This window comes from Oncorhynchus clarkii, chromosome 7, assembly GCF_045791955.1.
Source record: "Oncorhynchus clarkii lewisi isolate Uvic-CL-2024 chromosome 7, UVic_Ocla_1.0, whole genome shotgun sequence".
In the NCBI taxonomy this organism is placed as follows: Eukaryota; Metazoa; Chordata; class Actinopteri; order Salmoniformes; family Salmonidae; genus Oncorhynchus; species Oncorhynchus clarkii.
Window position 1 is genome coordinate 23893878 of NC_092153.1, and position 23346 is coordinate 23917223.

The 23346-nt window shown below is 41.7% G+C and overlaps 1 protein-coding gene across 3 annotated transcripts in view; it reads left to right on the forward strand.

Annotated features, from left to right (window-relative positions):
- Positions 1 to 960: 960 nt before the first annotated feature.
- The window catches only part of LOC139413085 (activin receptor type-2A-like), a 39179-nt gene continuing 16793 nt past the window's right edge, over positions 961 to 23346 (forward strand). For all 3 annotated transcript variants that reach the window (XM_071160134.1, XM_071160132.1, XM_071160133.1), the window contains exon 1: positions 961 to 2075. In XM_071160134.1, coding sequence (XP_071016235.1) covers positions 2021 to 2075 — 55 coding nt within the window. In that variant the 5' untranslated portion in view covers positions 961 to 2020. The remainder of the gene's footprint in view (positions 2076 to 23346) is intronic.

Below are 23346 nucleotides of genomic sequence, written 5' to 3' on the forward strand. Positions count from 1 at the left end.
CATGATTCCACGTGTTATTTCATAGTGTTGATGTCTTCACTATTATTCTACAATGTAGAAAATAGTAAAAATAAATAAAAACCCTTGAATGAGTAGGTGTGTCCAAACTTTGACTGGTACTGTATGTGCAGTTGAAATTTGGCCATAGAATCAATATCTATTTTCACCTTTCATTCAGCACGTAAAATCCGTAAAATATGTATTTTCAACATCCACAAAATAAAAAATGACAGATGTCCAGAAAATGAGTATTTTCAACATCCGGAAAATACGTATTTTCTAAGTCTGTAAAATACGTATTTTCTACGTCTGTAAAATATGTATTTTCACATCCAGAATATATGTATTTTTAACGTCCACAAAATACGTATTTGCGATGTTTAGAAAAGGCTTATTTTCGATATCCGGAAAATATGTATTTTCGACATCTGGAAAATGTGTATTTGTTACGTCTGGAAAATACGTCTTTCGCTTTTCATTCTGCACCTAAAATGCACCTGACGTCGACATCTGGAAAATACATCAAAGACATATTTTCAACATATTTTGCTTACTGGGAAAATTGCTTCATGGAGTTTAGTTTAGTCAGCTAGGGGGTATATTGTTTTTTGACATTGACTCTCTTCCTTCATGGGTTGATCTGAAACTGAACAGGGCAGGTAAAACAACTTCCTTTAAGAATACATCATATTTATTTCACTTATCAAATGTTTTACGATCAGAGCAGATGAAGGAGAGGACATAAAAGGAGGAATCCACGATGCTATTGAGATGTATTCCAAATATCAACGGTTTTCTTCCTCTCTGATTGGATTCCAGTCATTTTTAGGCTGCCCGAGCTCGCTTTTGATATGACAAGAGGGGGTTCGAGTTAACGGAGGGGAGGGGTCTGAGGGTGGAGTAAAGAAAAATACAAAGACAATCCTCACCAAACGCCATCTTGAAACTGTGGCACTGGTCACAGAAGAGGGAAACGTTGAGGATACTGCACGCATGGGAAAATGCTGTACTGCCGTGCTTGTTTTGGATACGCTCATGACTTGACAGCAGCCGTGTTGACAAAACGAATTAACTGTTGATCTCATGTGTGTTTCCCAACGACGTTACTGATTAAATCTTGGTTGTTCCAAAGCTGCAATTGGATACGATTTTTACAGACACTGGTTGCCAGCTTTTACCGTATGCATAACTAGCTCGCAAAAGTCAACGGACAGAACACGTTGCAATCCATTGGGAAGGGAAAATGCAATGTCTCTGGAATCGGATTATGCGCTAGTTTAACGTTAACGTTACATTTTGGAAGGTGAAGACAGCGTTGTGAGGACCAAGAAATGAGATGTATCAAATATAACGTTAGTCCACTACATGTGGTGTATTGAAACGTCTTATTTAGCTAACGTTAGATAATTTACGATAACTAGACAACTAAGTAATTTAAACTACCTGACGCTAGCTAACGTACACATTTTTAAGATTCAGGGTTAATTAGCTATGTTCCATGGTATTGTTGCTAAATGTACCTAGTTTAGTCTTATTTGGTCAAATAACAATGTTGAACAATTGGAAATCGTTAGTAATATTGCTAGCTACTAGTAGTACTGTAACATGCTAACTAACGTTTAGATGGGTCGTTAGACCAACCTGCAACAAGTCAGTCAATAGCTATGGTTTTTAACCATTTTGTAGTCTCTAGCTAGCTACACAAGTATCACTTCTTCCATATTTGTGGGCATAATTCGTCAGGACCTTCAACTGTGTAACGTAGTAGCTGGCCAGTGGCTCTTTTGGAGTGGGTCTTCTCAACAAACACCTGTCAGCTGGAAAGTCAGTGTCAATACCACAACATGTTGTTGACAATACTAGCTTGCAAACTAGTTGGCTAGTTACGTTAGTCTTTTTTTTAATTGATTTTTTTAGCATTTTGCACAGACCTTCATAACACACAGTGGAGGAGCAAACCTTTGCAGCTGTGTGTTGTGTTTATTTCCCGGAAATAAAAAGGATTTCAATTGGATTGAACATGGGAGCCGCTAGCGAGCTGGCGTTTGCTGTTTTTCTCATCTCGTTGTCCTCAGGTGGGTGGATATCTGTTGGTAAAATAACTGGCTTCTGTATGTATGGTTGTGTTAGAAATACTGTACACAGTCGATGATAAAATGCGCCTTGGCCTTTGACAGTGACACTTGCCTCGTTTTAAAGTTTATTACACTTTGCTTGAACAGAGAGACAAACAAATGGGATTTCTCACTAACAAGTATGCTGACACCTGTAATGTAAAAAGGCAATTTGTTGCATGGCAAACAGGCTGTGCAACAGCGGTAGTAGTGATTGAATACTTTAATGCACTTGGGTGTCTTCTCAGTCAGGGCCAAGTATAAGTGGGAAGGTATCTGTTGATTGATGATGTAAGAGGAATCACTGTGTGTGGATATACCTGGAATATGCCTTTTCCTCCGTGTGTGCAGCATTACATTTCCAGTGCACCAAGACCACTGGAAAAAAACAAATAAACATGAAGAAGCATCCATGGAACTAGCCGTAAACCACATACGAGGCAATCTTACCAATTTGTGGAGTGTTAGGGGTCAAATTGAAACTTTGGTTATTGTGTTATACTTTGTATTCTATGTCATATAGAAGCCTCTCAGGAAAACACAACACTTTATTTCATGAGGATAGGACTTATCGTTGCTGAGATCTTATTTTCAAGTGATCGGAAAAGGTCGAAAGGTTGTGGACTGGTCAATGTTAATCCCTAGTCAATAATGGCACTAAATCGCCTGTCTGGATCCTTACATTCAACATGTTTTTTTCCCAATAAGATAGGGTGGTCATATTGTTATGACATTTTTAGGGCTGGTGTAGAACAGAGATGATTCAAGTAAATTGTATTAAATGCAAATGCACTATTATGCAAATGTTGCACTTAATATGCAAATGAGGCAGTACGGTGTACATAATTACAGTAACATAAGACCAATCATTTAAGGTAGGTTGGTCATATTAACAAATGATCATGCTTTATGCAAAACTGAGATCGTGTAACAATATGAACTAATTTATGGCATTAGAATGCACCTTTTTATACTACTTTATGCAAGGTATATTCATAACATGCTAATTAGTATGTACAGAATGTGAGAGATACAGCATGTTAAGCTCATTCATTTAAAGTAAAATGGTCATATTGTTAACATATATTGATGTTTTATGCAGAACTGGGAGGTTGTAACAATTTAATATAGCAATACCAAATATATATATTTTAATTGGGAATTGTAACTTAATTATTTTATTTTTTTAACGCTTCTGCTCTTACACCTTTTTAAGCTAGACACATCAAACGAACTTTAAAAATGATTACCTGGGTGCATGTGTGTGCATATTTATGGTAGCAGTCAAATGTTTGGACACACCTACTCATTCAAGGGTTTTTCTTTATTTTTACTATTTACTAAGAAATCAAGCTATGAAATAACACATGGAGTCATGTAGTAATCAAAAAAGTATTAAACAAATCAAATTATATTTTATATTTGAGATTCATCAAAGCAGCCACCCTTTGCCTTGATGACAGCTTTACACACTCTTGGCATTCTCACAACCAGCTTCATGAGGTAGTCACCTGGAATGCATTTCAATTAACAGGTGTGCCTTGTTAAATTGTGGAATTTCTTTCCTTCTTAATGTGTTTGAGCCAATCAGTTGTGTTGTGACAAGGTAGGGTTGGTATACAGAAGATAGCCCTATTTGGAAGACCAAGTCCATATTATGTTAAGAATAACTCAAATAAGCAAAGAGAAACGTCAGTCCATCATTACTTTAAAACATGGTCAGTCAATCCGGAAAATGTCAAAACTTTCAGAGTTTCTTCAATTGCAGTCGGGAAAAACCATCAAGCGCTATGATGAAACTGGCTCTCATGAGGACCGCCACAGGAAAGAAAGATGCAGAGTTACCTCTGCTGCAAGGGATAAGTTCATTAGAGTTTACCAGCCTCAGAAATTACAGCCCAAATAAATGCTTCACAGAGTTAAAGTAACAGACACATCTCAACATCAACTGTTCAGAGGAGACTGTGTGAATCAGGCCTTTGTGGTGGAATTGCTGCAAAAAAAACGGTACCTCCTGTATATAGCCTCGCTGTTGTTATTTTACTGCTGCTCTTTAATTGTTTATTAATTTGATTTTGTATTTAATTTTTACCTAACACTTATTTTTCTTAACTGCGTTGTTGGTTAAGGGCTTATAAGTAAGCATTTCACTGTAAGGCATTTCACCTGTTGTATTCAGCGCATGTGACAAATAACATTTGATTTGGTTTAAATTTGTTTAACACTTTTTTTAGTTACTACATGATTCCATATGTGTTATTTAATAGTTGTGATGTCTTCACTATTATTCTACAATGTAGAAAATAGTATAAAAAAAATAATAAAGAAAAACCCTTGAATGAGTAGGTGTCCAATCTTTTGACTGGTACTCTATGCATGTATTTATAAAACCTGAATGTTTTATTTCATATTATGAGGCATGTCTTACTTTGCTTCAAAGCTAGGCCTATTGCCAATTGAAATAGGCAAAATCTGACAATGGAAACTCGGAGGCAATTATTTTATAAAGACTTCACACGGGTTTCAAGTTTGAGGAAGCTTACAATTTATCCAACCATTTCCACTGTTCTGCGTGCCACTAATGATTTTCATATGCACATTTCCGTGGAACAAATCATTGCCTATATCTTCGCCACACACCCCTCTTCTTGTCGCAACATTTCAAAGCTGCAATATGTAACTATTTGGGCTACCTGACCAAATTCACATAGCGATGTAAATATAATAGATATGTCATTCTCATTGAAAGCAAGTCTAAGAAGCGATAGATCTGTTCTATGTGCACTATTTCTATGCTTCCTGTTTATTTTTGTTGCATCTTTTAACTTTTTGTACACCAGCTGCAAATACAATATTTTGGGTTATTGAAAAGACATTTCACAGCTTAGTGCACCTTTTTAAAATGATACTCAAGTCACATTTTCACACACATTTTTGATGCCGCAACTCAATAATCAGCTAGGCCTATTGCCACGCACGCTGCCCTAATTGCGGACTTCCCAAATAACGAGCTTGTGATTTGAGACAATACACAGTTTTTGTTTTTTAATAAGCTAATGCTTCTCGATTCCTCTGCGGCTAAGTCATGCTTTCTGGTAAAGTATTTTGTATAATATTATTTATTTTTGCATATTTATTTCATATAAACAGAAGCCAAAGGCACAATCCTAGTCATATTAGCAACCCATCCTAGTTATTGCATCTTTAGATTCACTGTTTTTGTAAGTTTCTAACAGATATTTTAATATCTGTCACATATGGAAGCACCATCAGGTGCGCTGTTTAGAATGGTGTTTTCCCGCAAATTGCATTTTGGCAAATGTTTCAAAATAATGTTTTATTGGCTGTTTATTACATGAGTTGCATGTTCTGTTAAGATGCGTTACCAGAATTTAAATGCGATTTCTGTCATTCTGAGCACCGTGGGTGGACGCCCTAATTAACTGACTTGCCTAGTTAAATAAAGGTTAAATACATAAAATAAAAAAAATGGGTTATGCACCCAATGGCCGGTTAATTTAAATCTCCCCGGGTCACGTTGTTCGGCGCCACGTTTTCCTAACCGAAACCCTGGTACAGCCACTGCAGAGCAGCGCTGCCTCTTGCACAGAGCGTTACCTAAGCGAGCGTTACCTAAGCGAACGGCGTCAAGCCAACATACTCCCTCATACAGCTAGCTAGCTAGCATCTTGTCATGAGAACAGGTGGCAACATGTGAATTTTGACTTATCTCTGACACCGCATACACCAAAATGTAGATACAAAGCTATACTTTGTAACCTGTTTTTTTGTGTCTTTTGAAAACATCTGAATGACCGAAGTGAAAAAACAACAACATATAACCTTAAATTTCACGTCCAAGGACGTCTGTTGACCGTAAAACACCCTCAGAACGTTCCCATACTTGTTGGCAATACAATGTCACATTAATCTTACTCTGGAAGAGTGAGTAATACCTACGGCAAAGACCAATGATGAGTCTGATGATGAGCACAGGGGTTTCATGAAGGCTGTCCCACAGATTTGACCGTTTTCAGCAAGGCACTTTACATTTGGGCTCATCGCGTAAATAAAACGTATATTATTGTGATTTTTATATTATATATTATGGTTAACTTCCACGTTCATGTTTTCAAATGATTTTATGTATTTTAACGACCAAATTTAGTGAAAGTGCATTTGATTACGCATAGCGCCCGTTGTTTGTCCTGTCACCTAACACCCTCCATTTTGCCAGCTGAGTACCCACTGTCAATATATGGTATCTTAGATGGGAAATACCATCCTGAACTGTACTGTTTTGTCATACTGTGGCATCACATAACCTCAAGGCCTATACTGGAAATGCAAAATAAATCCATAAATGAGAAAAGGTGCCATACTGATCTTAATGTAAAGTTATTTTAAGTTGGTCCTCATTCCATTGGCATCTATATGTTTTTGTCTGGTGGTGGTGGGCCTCGTGCATCTTTGTCTCAATTAATGAAAACTACAACTTGCTGACTTGAGACTATATGGACTTAAATGCAGAATCCTCATTGGGGAGCAAGCTGCCTAGATAATCCTGTACGCTGTCTGCTTTTGAAAGCTGCTGCTGCCCTTACAGTTGGTCAGTCAAGCAGTGTTTCCCCTATTTTCATTTAGCAGCTGAGACTCGCTTTTAAAGGGATAGTCATTGGCTCAATGACTGGAAGTCTATGCGAACAGCTACCCCTGCTACCTTTGCCACCACTGCTGAAAAAAATCCTAGGGGAAAACACTGTCATGGTTATATTTTCAAGGTTTGATGACATGTAAAAGTATGAACTATTCTGGCCAACTTACACATTTACATTGTGTCATCTACATCTTTCGTTCTGTGTTAAACCTGAATATCTGTCTCTGAACGTGGGCGTCTGTATACTGAAGTGAGTAGGAATTATGAGGACAGTAGATATGCATACCCTAGACCCTGAAGAAAGTACTGCGGTGTGACACTAAAGAATTCAAACGGTGTAGCCTCAAACAGTCCTTTGATTCTGATTTGGGACAAAGGCCCATGTAGAGGTTGATCCTCTTTAAAACAAGGCTAAAGAGGATAGGCTACACAGCCATATGCTGGGGGTAAAGTAGCTCTAGCCGCTTAAACCCTCAGCTCAAAAATGTGTAATGACTTATGTTGGCTTCACCAAAGCCAAGCAACAGCACTATAATTGAATCGCACTCATCTTGACATGTCATGTACAGTAATACAGACATGCTCTGCTGGACTGTAGATTTGTTACTAAAACTGAAACCAAACTCCGCTCTGACTGACTGAAGTGGTTGAGGTTTGGTGTCCTCGGTGTGGAATAATAAGCCACTCAAATGCTGTCGCTCGCCTGCCCATGGCCCATTCCTGGTTATGGGCCAGGCTTTGGATCCGGTTCAGGTTACCTGCTGCCTCACTCTCTAGAGTCTGGACTTGGGTTCAAATAGTATTTGAAATCACTCAAGCCTAATCTGTGTTTGATTAAGCTTGCCTGGTGCATCAGGGCCAATGGGAAAGTCTTCTAAGTGCAAACGCCACTCCATTTCATATACTCCAGGCAGGCTCAAGTTAACACTCAAAGCATTCTCAAGAGGCCAAATACTATTTGAACCCAGGTCTGCTAGCGTCCCTCGGAGTCACCAGTCTCCAGGGAACCCTGGAGGCCCCAGAGCGGAGCCCAGGCATTCCTCACCGTGTCAGTTAGTGAAAAAGAGCATGCTCCCACCCCCTCCAGGGCTCATGTTGACACTGTCAACTACCAGCAACCCAAACCAGACTAGAGAAATGATGAAGCCAGACAGATGTAGCAGGCCCTTCCCCTCACAGGCTCCATTAGGTCCAGGCTTCAGGATGGATGGATGGATGGCACAGCTGGAGAACATCTCCTTAGTTTTGGCTAGCTCAGTTTTTGAGAAGCAAGTATTCACATGTCCAAAAATGTTGAACTCGTTCCAAACGTTTACAATTTGTTATTTGGGTTAAGCTCTTTCTCTCATCTGCAATATTTTGGTCGCTTACAGTTTAAGGAGCTGCTGGAGTTGACTGGCACTGTGTTCCAGTTTCCTTCTTGTGTCCTTCCTGAATAATTAGGGCCCTATAAAATCTGTGATGCGGACAGAATCACGGAATCCAGACATTAAAACTGAATTCAACAATATTCAAAAATGTATTGAATTTAGTAGGAAAACCACCAAGCCGAGATCTACCGCCTATAAAAATGTTTTAACATGACTTAAGAAATGTAAGCCTGTGCAATATTAACAAATTAAAACAGTAATGTAGCAATGAGGTTTGTGCAGTAATCTGTAGACTATAAACTATACATTATCACCGCATATTGGCTTTGCTTGAACTGTCCTGCCAATGCATTGTTGTTCGGTACATTTTTGAAAATTATATTTGAGGAAGGCTATATTTGAAACACAGCTGAGTGAGCATACATTTTAAATAATTGTATTTTTTATTTTACTGGGCTGATGGTGCCTGCATCTGATGGTCATTCATTCTCAGCAGAGGTAGAGAGCGAGTGTCCGCCTCTCAACATCCCTCCACTGACACTGACCAAAAAGGGGCACCATCTTCCAGATGATGGCAACTGGAGTCGCACCGCATTATTTCTGCCTCATGCACAAATTAATGTTGCTACGCCTATGAACAGAGAAAGTGAAATATCCCAAGATATTAACAAAGACCCAAGCCGCTAATAATAACAACAACGCAAGCCTATAGATGCTCATTCATTACTGCTGCAGTGCTTGTTGTAGCACAGAGTGGAAATAGGAAGAACGTGCATTTTATGGCTTATAAAAGTGTTGAAATCAAAGTGTTGACAGTGCTGAGTAGCAACTTAAACATGAACTCATAAAAACAGCATCTCTTTGCTGTATTCGTTGACTGTCTCTGCAGTCATGGTTTTAAACATTTTGAAATATCACAATATCAACTTTGCTGTAGCTTCCTTTTTATGCCTGCTACGTTACTGCAGACACGATCATCTGAGCCATCCGATTGGCCAGTGGTAGGCCTATAGTGCACATGATTTTCTCTCTGGGCCCGCCGGGAAGGCAGGGTTTTTGTACCTTCAGACACATGAAGTGGTTCAAAATGGCAACAGTTCGCCTACCTGGCGCGCAGGGCATCTGAATTGGGTGTATCTACCGCCAACAGCCCGAGACTAATACAAAAAAATAGGAACACAAGGATTTGTGTTTTTTTACAAAAATGTTCTGGTGATCGTCTAGGAATGCCTTGGAGATTGACCAGTCGATCATTAGGCCCTAATCTATGACTGTGCAGGGGCGCAGCCATGGGTGGGCCTGGGAGGGCATAGATCCACACACTTGGGAGCAAGGCACACCCTCTGGGGAGCCAGGTCCAGCCAGTCGGCATGAGTTTTTTTCCCCCCACAAAACAGCATAATTACAGACAGAAATACTCCTCAGTTTCATCAGCTGTCCGTGTGGCTGGTCTCAGACGATCCTGCAGGTGAAGAAGCCGGACGTGGAGCTCCTTGGGTCGCGTGGTTACACGTGGTCTGTGGTTGTGAGGTTGGTTGGACGTACTGCCAAGTTCTCTAAAGCGACATTGGAGGCGGCTTACAGAAATTAACATTCGATTCCCTATCAACAGCTCTGGTGGACATTCCTGCAGTCAGCATGCCAATTTACACGAACCCTCAACTTGACAACTGTGGCATTGTGTAACAAAACTGCACATTTTAGAGTGGCCTTTTATTGTCCCCAGCACAAGGTGCACCTGTGTAATGATCATGCTGTTTAATCAGCTTCTTGGTACACCTGTCAGGTGGATGGATTATCTTGGCAAAGGAGAAATGCTCACTAACAGGGATGTAAACAAATTTGTGCACAAAAATTGAGAGAAATAAGCTTTTTGTACGTATGGAACATTTCTGGGATCTTTTACTTCAGCTCATGAAACATGGGACCACCACTTTGTTGCGTTTATATTTTTGTTCAGTATAGAACCGTCTTGAAAGGGATAGATGCACTTCCCATATTCTGTCAATTGGCGGAGTTACACCCACTTAGTGGCAAGATAAAATCTGTGAACCCTTTAGAATTACATGGATTTCTGCATAAATTGGTCATCAAATTTGATCTGATCTTCATCTAAGTCACAACAATAGACAAATATAGTGTGCTTAAACAAATAACACACATTTTTTCCTTCTCTATATTAAATACATCATTTAAACGTTCACAGTGTAGGTTGGAAAAAGTATGTGAACTCCTAGGCTAATGACTTCTCCAAAATTGGAGTCAGCAAACCTGGAGTCCAGTCAATGAGACAAGATTGGAGATGTTGATTAGAGCTGCCTTGTCCTATAAAAAACCCTCACAAAATTTGAGTTTGCTATTCACAAGAAACATTGCCTGATGTGAACCATGCCCCGAACAAAAGAGATCTCAGAAGACCGTCAGATTAAGAACTGTTGACTTGCATAAAGCTGGAAAGGGTTACAAAAGTATCTCTAAAAGCCTTCAGTCCACAAATTGTCTCTACATGGAGAGAGTTCAGCACTGTTGCTACTCTCCCTAGGAGTGGCCGTCCTGCAAAGATGACTGCAAGAGCACAGCGCAGAATGCTCAATGAGGTTAAGAAGAATCTTAGAGTGTCACCTAAAGACTTAAAGAAATCTCTGGAACATGCTAACATCTCTGTTGACATATGATGATATGTAGAACACCAAACAAGAATGGTGGTCATGGGAAGAAGCCACTGCGGTCCAAAAAAACCTGCATGTCGGAAGTTTGCGAAAGTGCACCTGGATGTTCCACAGCGCTTCTAGCAAAATATTCTGTGGACAGATGAAACTGCAGTTGAGTTGTCATTTTGCAGTTTATCAAGACGTTTTGCAGGAGAATGTAAGGCGATCTGTCCTCTAATTGAAGCTCAAGAGAAGTTGGGTGATGCAACCGGACAAGAACCCAAAACACAGAAGTAAATCAACAACAGAAGAAAATACGCCTTCTGAATTGAGATGCTGTGGCATGACCTCAAGAGAGCAGTTCACACCAGGCATCCCAAGAATATTGCTCAACTGAAACAGTTTTGTAAAGAGGAATGGTCCAAAATTCCTCCCGACCGTTATGCAGATCTGATCCTCAACTACGGAAAACGTTTGCTTGAGGTTATTGCTGCCAAAGGAGGTTCAACCAGTTATTAAATCCAAGGGTTCATATAATTGTATAATTGTTGTGTTCAATAAAGACATGAAAACGTATAGTTGTTTGTTATTAATTTAAGCAGACTGTTTGTGACCTAGATGAAGATCAGATCACATTTTTATGACTAATTTATGCAGAAATCCAGATATTTACAAAGGGTTCCCATACTTTTTCTTGCCACTGTATGTAATGTACACAATGGTATGATGTGTATGGTAAGACGTGTGCATAATTAGGCTGAGGTTACCGTTAGTAAACCATGCATTTCACTTTCAGCCCACTGCAATTTTCTCAGCGCTCAGGACTCGGGAGGCCTGAAGTAAAAAGGGCTTAGTCCTAAGTGTAATTAATGTGTCCTGCAGATGTTGCCTTATGCTTCACAGGATTGCAGTAGTCTAGACAGACTGGCTGCTCAGCGTACGGGCCTTGCTTAGATCCAGGCTGATTAAAACTGGTTGTTCTACATTTATCATGTTCTTGTTTCAAGTCTCTCAAGACTCTTTCTTTCCCCTTGCTCTTTTTTGCTCCCGATAAGATTTTTCATGCTTTGCTGTTATCAGGTTTTTTTTCCTTCTTCTCCCTCCCACTGACTCAGCTCCCAAAGCACAAAGGGAAGTCTGTTTTTAGGTAGATGGGTTATATGTGTCTGCTGCTTGTTGAACAGACGGGTTGATTTGCTTCCAGTAGGCTAATGCACACTAAGTTGTTAGAGGGGGACCAATTACTAATAATCATGGCCTATTTAAATACCTATTTGAAAATGTAGGCTTTTTCTGTAGAACGTGAGCACTGTGCAGGGAGGTATTTTCGAGCCCTGTGGATGAAAGAAGCGACAGAGTACAATAGAGATGCTGGGGAAGACCTTTTTATCAACTAGGCCCCAAGTAGGCCCGAAATGGTCCTCTCGGCTAAATAGTCGTAGCTATAGGTGGTTGTGAGCAGTCATTTGCTTTTACGTGGTTTAATTGCTCTGAAGATAAGCATGGAATTTTACCCTTTTCCCTTCTGGTCATAAATTATTCTTACCACAATTTTCCTCAAGATAATTCCAGACAATTTAGCTAGCTGGGGTTAGTGCCCTTACCCCAACCCCCTGCCCCTACACCCAACACTGCTGAGGATAATTAGCTGTTTAAAATTGTATTTCCTTCCTGTAGAATAAACTGTAAGAATGTACACTATGCACAGAGCTGGCTGTAGCCTATTAGGCTGGCGCAGGGCTCTGGAATATTGGTGCCTGTACAGTAGACTAGTTCATTGGGTGCCCTGAATGCTGTAGCCTTGGACGTAAGCAAAGCAACTGGCCATCAGCAGTATAATTGAAGTGGAGACTGATAGGCTGTCGTACATTCCAGCAAGGATTAAGGGGATTGGATGCTGTTGCTGAGTTTGCTGGTTTTACTGGCCTGTATGGAAAGACTGCAGGCTTTGTGACCGGGTCTGGCTGGCGACTAACCGGTTCAGTGTGCTTTGTTTGAAGTCCGTATCAACTTATCATGAATAGAGAAATGATTTATATTGAATAACCAATAAGGATACATGAGCTATTTCCAAGTATTGTTAGTTGCTTCTTAACAGTCACTAGAGATGCTGCTCGACATTTTGGCCATAAGTGGCTGATTCCAAGGGTCCAGCGTCCCTCACCCTGTCACAGTAAAGTGATTACACCAGGCAGGCAGAATGGAGAGCAATATTCCTCCTGATGGGCTACAGTGGCACTTCTACTGTATATTATGTAACTGTAACCCAATCCCTGGAAACCAGCCGCATAGGGGCCGTGTGTGCGTGTGTGTGTGTGTGTTGCAGCAGCAGGGTGCACAACCACACGATTCCGCCTGCAGTGAGTCTCCTGTCTCTCCAGTCATTGCATAATGCAAGCTGGCTGATAGTCAGCAGCAACCCTACACTGCAGCAGTTGCAGCTGTGTAGCTAGGCACTCCTGTCCCTCAGCCACATCACAGAGAGAGAAACCAGGCCCAGTGTTTTTCCGTAGCTCCTCCTATGTCGTCGATCATGGCAGAACACGGGCACGTGTCATTCAGTGGGTGCAATGTCCAGGATATAGTAGGTATATCCGTAGTCTCAATCGCCAGACTCCGGGTCCTCCATAGCGGCTGTGGTGAGAGACGGGTTCTGTTCTATGCGTTACAGATCTTACTGAAGGTTTTTCTTAATCAGATAACGCTGCATCGACATACTCAAGCTGGTTGTAATTGTGTCGAACAGTTATTGGGTTGAAGGAGTCAACTGAGTGTAACTGAGTAGTAACAGCTCCCCGGTTGTCAGTAGAACTGTTTAAGGGACCCCTCTCTACGCCCCATATCCTTTTCCTGCCCGTTGTTGTTGTTGGTATTGTAATACGACGCCCCGGTACTCTCGGCATCGCCGAGAAGAGAAAGAAAATAAAAACTATTTCTTCAGGCGTCTGCTACTCCGCTTCCTGACACTGCTTTATTTATCTAAACTGGACCCTAGAATGCCTGACGTAAAGGGTTTTCCCTAACGTCACGTGAAAGCATGATGGTCCTGGGAAAAGAAACATCAGGCTATATATAAACTGTGTCAGTACAATTAGTGCTGACTCCGTAGGATCGCAGCTCTGCAGAAGTAAGTAGTGTTTCAACCACGCAGCTTTAATGGGGCCCGGGTCACTCGTAGGGCACTATATAGGGGAAAGGGTGCTAATTGCGATGCTTTCTGCGTATCAGCTACGAGCCTCGGCAGCTGCTGTGACTCCAAACCAGACAAAACAGCTGGCTGTAATTGGCCCAATTTTTCAGTTTGACAAGTCACTCGTCCAGCTAGAACGTTGGTCAACTGCAGAGAACCTGGGTTGTAATTCAGTAGGAACAAAACGCTAGAACAAGAACCAAAGTAACTGAGTGAAACGGGGAGGTAGTACCTGAACTTGTCCAATAAGTATTCCTCAGCCCATGCCCACTACTCTCCCCACCAAGCCAGTGCTAAGTGTCGTGAGACCTCTGCACTCTTACCTTTGGCTAGCTCCAGTACTTTTGGAGGTAAAATCATTACCGTTTAACTTCTTTCCATTCCTGTACACTGGCAGCATTGCCTGAGGGGAGGTTACCTGAAGGCTTGGTAAGCTGAACATGAAATTAATTCAGGACTGATCTACACTCCAGCTACTGAGAAATATTAGCGATGCTTGCAGAAACTGGCTAGCCTGAGAGCCTACCTGTGGAATCAAATACTTTTTTTTCTTTTTCAAAAGAACCATATTTCCGACCTCAACACCTGTCTTTTAAGGACAGTCACCCCTGCCAGTCCCTCACAGAGTGGTACGTGCTAGATACCAAGTCCCCGAGTTGAGGCTCTTAACTTCTCTCGTCTCTTAGTTCCATCTACGTTATGGCTTCTCCTCAGTCAGTTACTTCTAAATCAGAAAGGAAAGGTAAAGGCAGCAGCCAACACTGATAAAATCCTTCTTCAGGTTCTCCCGAGTGGCGCAGCGGTCTAAGGCACTGCATCGCTAGTGCTTGAGGCGTCACTACAGACCCGGGTTCGATCCCAGGCTGTGTCGCAGCCGGCCGCAACTGGGAGACCCATGAGGCGGCGCACAATTGGGCCCTGCGTCGCCCGGGTTAGGGGAGGGTTTGGAGCATGCACGCTGACTTTGGTCGCCAGTTGTACGGTGTTTCCTCCGACACGTTGGTGCTGCTGGCATCCGGCTTAAGCGAGCAGTGTGTCAAGAGGCAGTGAGGCTTGGCAGGGCTGTGTTTCGGGGGGACGCACGGCTCTGGACCTTCGCCTCTCCCGAGTCCGTACGGGAGTTGCAGCAATGGGACAAGACTGTAACTACCAATTGGATGTCATGAAATTGGGGAGAAAAAGGAGTAAAAATACATTCTTCACTCCAGTTTATCCTGGAGTGACCCCTGAAATCAGTCCACTGTAAAGGCTGGTGTAATGTTGTACTCTGGGAGCGACTGAATTAGTGACTCTCTGGCGATTTCTCAAATGAATTCCCTTTCACTCCTTCTTAGCGCTGGGCATCATCACGAGAACAGGGATAGTTTTTTTTTCTAAGGGTAAAGATGCACCCAGCTTGAAGCAATTCTGTGTGGAGTGTATTTGCGTTCTGTAGGCCAATCTCTCACAAAATCAACAAGCGAATCGTCAATAATCATTATTCGTTAGGATATTTGCTCTGTGTCTTTGTGCCGATTTAATATTCTTGCAAGATTCCAACATCATAACCTACGGTCTCTGAACAAACGCATCCCAGCTAATCATTTTAATCTCTGCTTACGGCAGTTAGTAAATGATTTATTTAATTTCGTCAACGACATGAGCAATTCCACCCTGTGCTATGACTATGCCAAGTGTTTAATGAATAGTTTGGTTTACACACACACAGCAGTACAGGAGGTCCCCCCATGCAGGGCCGGTTCCTGACGTAAGAGACATTTCTGTGAGGTTAAGGAACTCAGTCAGGGTCTCAACTTACTGTTGAGAGTAAGAATAATAGAATAGACAAAGTGCAATTTCGAAATGTGGTTGTGTATCAGCAGTTTTTCTCTTACGTCACTCAATTAGCCATGTCGACTAACAATTTTTAGATTGGTAGTTAGTCTGGCCAGCTATCCAAACTTGTATTAATCATGGTCGAATACCAACCGGGCACCTGCCCAGGGGCTATGATCTCTAGGGGGGCCACATTGATTTTGTTAGTCATTCTCATTCAGATATTATAAAATTACAAAATGTGTAGAATTGCCTCAAATCTTCAGATGCTGCTCTCTCTCACGCTCTCTCTCTCTCCTCTCACTATCGCTCTCTCGCCCATCCATCCATGCTGCCTGTCTGTCTCTCAGACCTGTCTGTCTCTCAGAGCCACTGGACTGAGCGGAGCCCTTTAACTCTGAAATGCTCCGGGCCTCAAGCTCATATGATTACCTTCTCAGTCCCAGCATCGCCTTTTGGCTTCTGGACAGGCAGCAAGTCAGGCAGGCAGGGTGTCGGGGAGCCTTTGGTGAGGCTGCCAAGTACAGACTCACTCCCTGTACTGCAGTCCACCAGCCTGCCAGTCAGTCAGTGTGCTGTACATAAAAGGCAATGGCCCTGTCTATCTAAACCACGACCATTGGATTGCGTTTAGGTTGAGTGGGGAATGAGAGGTCGTCTGGTGGGCAATGTTCACTTTGCATCTGCTTGTCCTGAAGGTAGCCAATGAATGTTCTCTCAACCTTCATTGATGTTTATACTGTGGGCATGTTTCAGTACATCTGAGGACAAAGATGTTCTCCAAGCTAGAAATGGAGGGCACTCAGGGCAGAGTGATAGTTAGGCTACACTCTGAGCAGGAGGCAAATCAGAGTTAGCATTGCTGTGAGCAGCGCTGGTCTCTCTCCATGTACAGTAGTAGTACCACCATGTCTTCTGTAGCGCAATGACTTCTGTATATTGACATTTCCCCCGACATTGTGTCATCTTAACACTTCAACGACAGCTCCTTCTAACACGGGATCATGAGTTGACAGAGGTTTGCGGGTTAGCTCATTGTAAACCTGTGGTGAGGGATGTTTTTGTTAAGTCTGAATGCCTGGCTCTCGAGTGTTGTTTTGGCTAACCACAAAAAACCAGCTCCGATTATGATGAGGCTTGAAACCATATGGTTCCTCCAGGCTATTTTCGCAAAAGTGTTGTGACTATTCTGTTACATGCTTTGTGGATTACATTCATTCCGGCGGATGACTTTTGTTAAACAGAAGGATGAACTACTTTCATTGAAAACATGTCACGCGTATCTGTTCTGTTCAACAGAGGCTTGTGGTTAGGAATGGTTTGGTTTTAAACAGTGAGCCTGGACTGCAGTCATTCTTGAGTTCTTCCTCTGAACTTCAATCTCTGGATATTAGGTTTATAAACTGTTTGGTTTATTTTCAGGCTGTTTGTTTTATTGCTGCCTGTTTATTCTGTTGAATGTTTATTCATATCCACGCATGCCCGGAAATCCTCATTGCAGTATTTCGTAAGGAAAAGGCATGACGCCATAAACATCCACCCATCATTTGTTTCATCTTGAGTTGAACCTGAATCCCACAAATCACTTCAACAAATTACTAATTGAGTCATTCTGAAATTCTTTGAGATGTTTCCGAGAAGTTTCTCACTCCCACCCATATATTATCTCTCTGCAGACACATAAATCGTCCTTTTTCAACACTTTTCACGTTGTTCTAGCAAAGCGTTGTTCTGTACCGTGAAGCTGAAAATGTGTCACAAATGCCCCCCCTATTCCCTACATAGCGCACTACTTTTGACCAGAGGCCCTGGTTCGAAAATAGCACGCTATGTAGGGAATAGGGTGCCATTTGGGACGCAGTGCTGCTGTGTGCTGTTTGTGTGGGAGGGAATGTGTTCTTAAGGCATATGTGCCCCTTTGTGTGGGCTATGCAATGCACTCACCCTGATTGGTATCTGAAGGACCTGTAACTAGCGATCGAGTCGGGAGATTGATTGAGCATTTCTGTCAGAAGTGTTTTGCTTCCATTCTGTTCAGTAGTCTAGTGTTCCAACTGAGCCTACGGGATGCATGGACATTGTGTGCAATATTGCTTAGTTTGTGCTGTAGAGCTCCATTGGCTAATTTATGTAGAGGGTATTTTCCATCTAAAAAAAGGACCCATGAGCACGATAGAGCATGTCCAATTGGGTGTCAAATGAAAGCTAGTCTATATTTGAGAAGTTGAGGCATTTGTTGATCTTTTTCAAGCGTTTTCGATCCTAAAAATGAGGAGTAAGATAAGGCTTTGATTTCTGGTCAAGCGAATGGAATGGGAGTCATAGACGACATCAGTGGTGTAAAGTAGTTGAGTTCAAATACTTATGTACTACTTAAGTAGTTTTTTGGGGTATCTCTACTTTACTTTACTTATTTTTTGACAACTTTTACTACATTTCTGGCGAAAATGGTGTACTTTTTACTCCATACATTTTCCCTGACACCCAAAAGTACTCGTTACATATTGAACGCTTAGCAGGACAGGAAAATGGTCTAATTCACACACTTATCAAGAGAACATCCCTGGCCATCTCTACTGTCTCTGATCTAGCGGACTCACTAAACTCAAGCTTTGTTTGTGTTGATGTCTGACTATAACCCTGGCTATCCATACATTTTTTTTTTACTAGAAAATTATGCAGGGGTTCAAACTGCAGAACCTTGTTCCTACATTTGAATATAAAAATGTATTTTTTTTAAACAAACTATGCTACATTTTATCTCTGGGACCCTCAGGATGACAAATCAGAGCAAGATTACTGAATGTAAGTACATTATTTACCTTCAGAGGTGTGTGTATCGAACCAGTTGCCGTGATGAGTTTTGTTTTTGTACATTCTCTTCAAACAATAGCATGCTATTATTTTCCCTGTAATAGCTATTGTAAATTGGACACTGCAGTTAGATTAACAAGAATATAAGATTTCTGCCCATATAAGACATGTCCATGTCCCGGAAAGTTGGCTGTTGTTTACAACGTCATTCTAGTCACAATAGCGCATGTTAACAACAACTGTCCCTGTTTAGAGACACAGATCCTGTAGAGGTTAAAGGCAGTGCAGTCGGAAATTAGATTTTCTTGTGTTTTATATATATTTCCACACTGAGGTTGGAATAATATTATGAACTTTTATTAAAGTTCCTTTTAGTGTAAGAGCGTTTAAAAAGACTGCTAAAATTTCAGCCAGTTTTGGTGAGATGGAGTTTTGGCCTTCCATGGTGACATCACCATGTGTTTATTAGGCCAATAAGAAAGAGTTAAAAACCTCTCTGCCAAGAACAGCACACCCCCCCCCCCCTCTCCACTCAAACCACTCCTACAGTCCTAGCAAAATTCTTGCTTGAGAAATTGCTCTTTGCTGAGATGCTATTTTTTTTATTACCATTTTACTTGTAAACAATCACCGTAAGGGGCCTTCAGAAAGTATTCATACCCCTTGATTTATTCCACATTTTGTTGTTACAGCCTAAATTCAAAATGGATTAAATATACTTTTTTTCTCACCCCATAATGACAAATGGAAAACATGTTTTTAGAAATGTTTGCAAATCTATTTAAATAAATACAGAAATATATAATTTACATAAGTATTGACACCCCTGAGTCAATACATGCTAGAATCACCTTTGGCAGCGATTACAGCCGAGTCTTTCTGGGTAAGTCCCTAAGAGCTTTACACACCTGGATTTTACTATATATTTGCACATTGTTATTTTAAAACTTATTCAAGCTCTGTCAAGTTGTTTGTTGATCATTGCTAGACAGCCTTTTTCAAGTCTTGCCAGAGATTTTAAAGCTATTTATATCAAAACTGTAACTAGGTCACTCAGGAACATTCAATGTCTTCTTGGTAAGCAACTCCAGTGTATATTTGCCCTTGTGTTTTAGGTTATTGTCTTGCTGAAAGGTGAATTTGTGTCCCAGTGTCAGTTGGAATGCTCTATTCCATGATTATTTTTTTATCCCAAACAAACTCCCTAGTCCTTGCCGATGATAAGCATACCCATAACATGATGCAGCCACCACCATGCTTGAAAATACTGTATGAAGAGTGGTACTCAGTGATGTGTTGTGTTGGATTTGGCCCTAACATAATGCTTTCATAAAGTTAATTCCTTTGCCACATTTTTTGCAGTTTTACTTTAGTGCCTTATTGAAAACACAATGCATGTTTTGGAATATTTTCATTCTGTACAGGCTTCCTTCTTTTCACTCTGTCATTTAGGTTAGTATTGTGGAGTAAATATAATGTTGTGGATCCAGCCATTAAACTCTTTAACTGTTTTAAAGTCACCGTTGACCTGATGGTGAAATCCCTGAGCGGTTTCCTTCCTCTCCAGCAACTGCGTTAGGAAGGAGGCCTGTATTTTTCTAGTGACTGGGTGATACACCATCCAAAGTGTAATAACTTCACCATGATCAAAGGGATATTCAGTGTCTTTTATACTCATCTACCGATTGGTGACCTCCTTTGTGAGGCATTGGAAAACCTCCGTGGTTGAATCTGTGTTTGATATTCACTGCTTGATTGAGGGACCTTAGTCAAGGTTCCTCTACTGCTACTGTTCTCCCTTCCACTGGCATACTGTTATGTTCAGCTCATAACTTTAACATAACTTTTAACATAACTTTTTTCTTCTGTTGTCTGGTGGTCAACGCAAGACTGTGAAAACCGTCTGGACAACCTCCCCACTCTCCCTCTCTCTCTTTCTGCCTCTCTGGTAATTCCGTTACCAGATGTAAATCCACTTACTACCTACCGTAGGTCAATAACCAAAATAAACTGGTGTCATGTCATAGCTGACACCACATTCTGTCTGCAGACATTTTGTCATCTTAATTCGGAGCAGATTTTTAAGAGTTTTTGGAGAACGTGCATAAATAGAGGGAGATTCTACCATAATTCTCTTAACAATCTTTGCATCATTCTTAACAGTAAATTTGTTTTTTGTGACCATTTGTGTAAATTGTTAAATGTAGACCTTGTACATAGAGTTGTATGGTTTGTTAAACTTTGAAATCAATGTTTTTTTTTATTTAGCATTCATTTCAAGTGAGAACTCCTGAGTCAAAAGCGTCATTTCGTTACCATGGAATTGCCCAAAGGCTTCCATAAAACAGCATATTCTTGTATACAGGAAGAGAGAACCACCTGCACCTGATTCCCAGCATTGCCTTTCATCCCTGTGGGGAGATAGTTTGGCCTCCCACCCACACACAGCAGTCCTGGCAGGCTGTGAGTGAGGCAGTGACGTGGTGTTGTTGAGCCCAGGTCTGCCAAGCCGAGCCAGGGTATGAGAGACCAGAGAGGCAGGCTGCCAGGGGATACAAACGTCCCTACAGTGGCCTACAGCCCACTGCCAGAGCTGTTCTTAGCTCCTGAGTGAGAGAACCAACCAGAGCAAGCTGAAGCGGCAGGAGGACCAGGGTCGGGAGTCTGGTTCCCGAACATGGGTCTTCTCAGGGTTGTGAGGCGGGAATTAGAGGATTCCCACTGGAAGAATGGTAGCTTAGAGCAGTAGGACAGAGCATTGAGAGCAGTACTCCTTCTCTTACCCTCTGGAACAATTTTGTTTCACCTGCTTAATAGGTGGAAACTGAGGTCTGTTTGTATGGAATCATCTTTTTTTGACCACTTATATATCAAATCAACAAATCCCCCATGCATCAGAGGCAAAGCTCCTCCCTTAATGATTATTGCTGGACTTTGCCCCCCCCCCCCCCTGTGTGTGCAGTTCTCTAACTGTGAGAGGCAAGTAGCAGTAAATAGTAAATAGCTAGTAGTAGTAAATAGCTCCTTCCTACGAATCGAGGTACCCAAAGCGCTTTTACATAGCAAGGGGGAAACTCACCTTAACCACTGCCATTTTGGTAGAATGTTGCCCTCAGCCTGGATGCTGTTTACGTAGGCGTTTAAAACGACCTACCACTGCAGCATGACTCTGGCCCAAAGCACTTGACTTCTGTAGCCCGTTTTATTTCAGCCTGCCTGATTCAGTCAGTGCCCTGCTGAAAAATACATGACGTAGCTAAAGTTAGACCCCGACCTCAGTTACATGGAAGCTGCTGTGCACATCAATAGCCTGGCTGTTCTATTTCAAAATGCACGTGTTGTTTTCCTGTGTGCGCACGGCATCGGTCTGTGTCTTTTAAGGACACCCAGGCTATAACCAGAGTGCCACATTTAGCCTCCCGTCAGTTAATCAATCAGTCAGATAGTAAAAGCAGCCCTGTTTGACATCTGTACACTACTGTCCAGTGAACTGAACACATGACATGAATGAACACTCGTTGAGGCCATCGCTGCCCTGTTATGAGCTCGGTTAGCCTATGTTTGTACGGTGCATTTGTTAAGTATCCAGACACATTGTCTTATTCCACATTTTGTTACATGACAGCCACATACATATTCTAACTTGTATTACATTGTTTTTCCCCCCTTCATCAATCTATAGACAAAACACCATAATTACAAAGCAAAAACAGCTTTTTAGAGTAAAAAAAACCCCTGAAATACTCAGTATTTTGTTGAAGCACCTTTTGACAGTGATTACAGCCTTGAATCTTCTTGGATATGACCCTTACAAGCTTGGCACACCTGTATTTTGTGGAGTTTCTCCCATTCTCTGTCAGGTTGGCTGGGGAGCGTCGCTGCACAGCTATATTCAGGTCTTGCCAGAGATGTTAAATCGGGTGCAAGTCCGAGCTCTGGATGGGCCACTCAAGGACATTCAGAGACTTGTCCTGAAGCCGTTGTCCAGAGAATCTTGTTTCTCATGGTCTGAGAGTCCTTTAGGTACCTTTTGGTAAACTCCAAGCGGGCTGTCATGTGCCTTTTACTGAGGAGTGGCTTCGGTCTGGCCACTCTACCTTAAAGGCCTGATTGTTGGAGTGCTGCAGAGATGGTTGTCCGTCTGGAAGGTTCTCCCATCTCCACAGAGGAGCTCTGGAGCTCTGTCAGAGTGACCATCGAGTTCTTGGTCACCTCCCTGACCAAGGCTCTTCTCCCCCGATTGCTCAGTTTGGCAGGGCGGCCAGCTCTAGGAAGAGTCTTGGTGTTTCCAAACTTCCATTTAAGAATGATGGAAGACACTGTGTTCTTGGGGACCTTCAATGCTGCAGAACTTTTTGGGTACCCTTCCCCAGATCTGTGCCTCGACACAATCCTTTCTCGGAGCTCTACGGACAATTCCTTCGACCTCATGGCTTGGTTTCTTTCTCTGTCAACTGTGGGACTATGCAGCTGTGGGACCTTATAGTGTGTGCCTTTCCAAATCATGTCCAATCAATTGAATATACCACAGGTGGACTCCAATCAAGTTGTAGAAACATCTCAAGGATGGTCAATGGAAACAGGATCCACCTGAGCTCAATTTCGAGAGACTCATAGCAAAAGGTCTGAATACTTATTTAAATAAGGTATTTTCGTATTTTAAAAAAAAAGTACTAACAATTAAAAAAAAAAAAATTTGCTTTGTCATTATGGTGTATTGTGTGTAGATGAACAT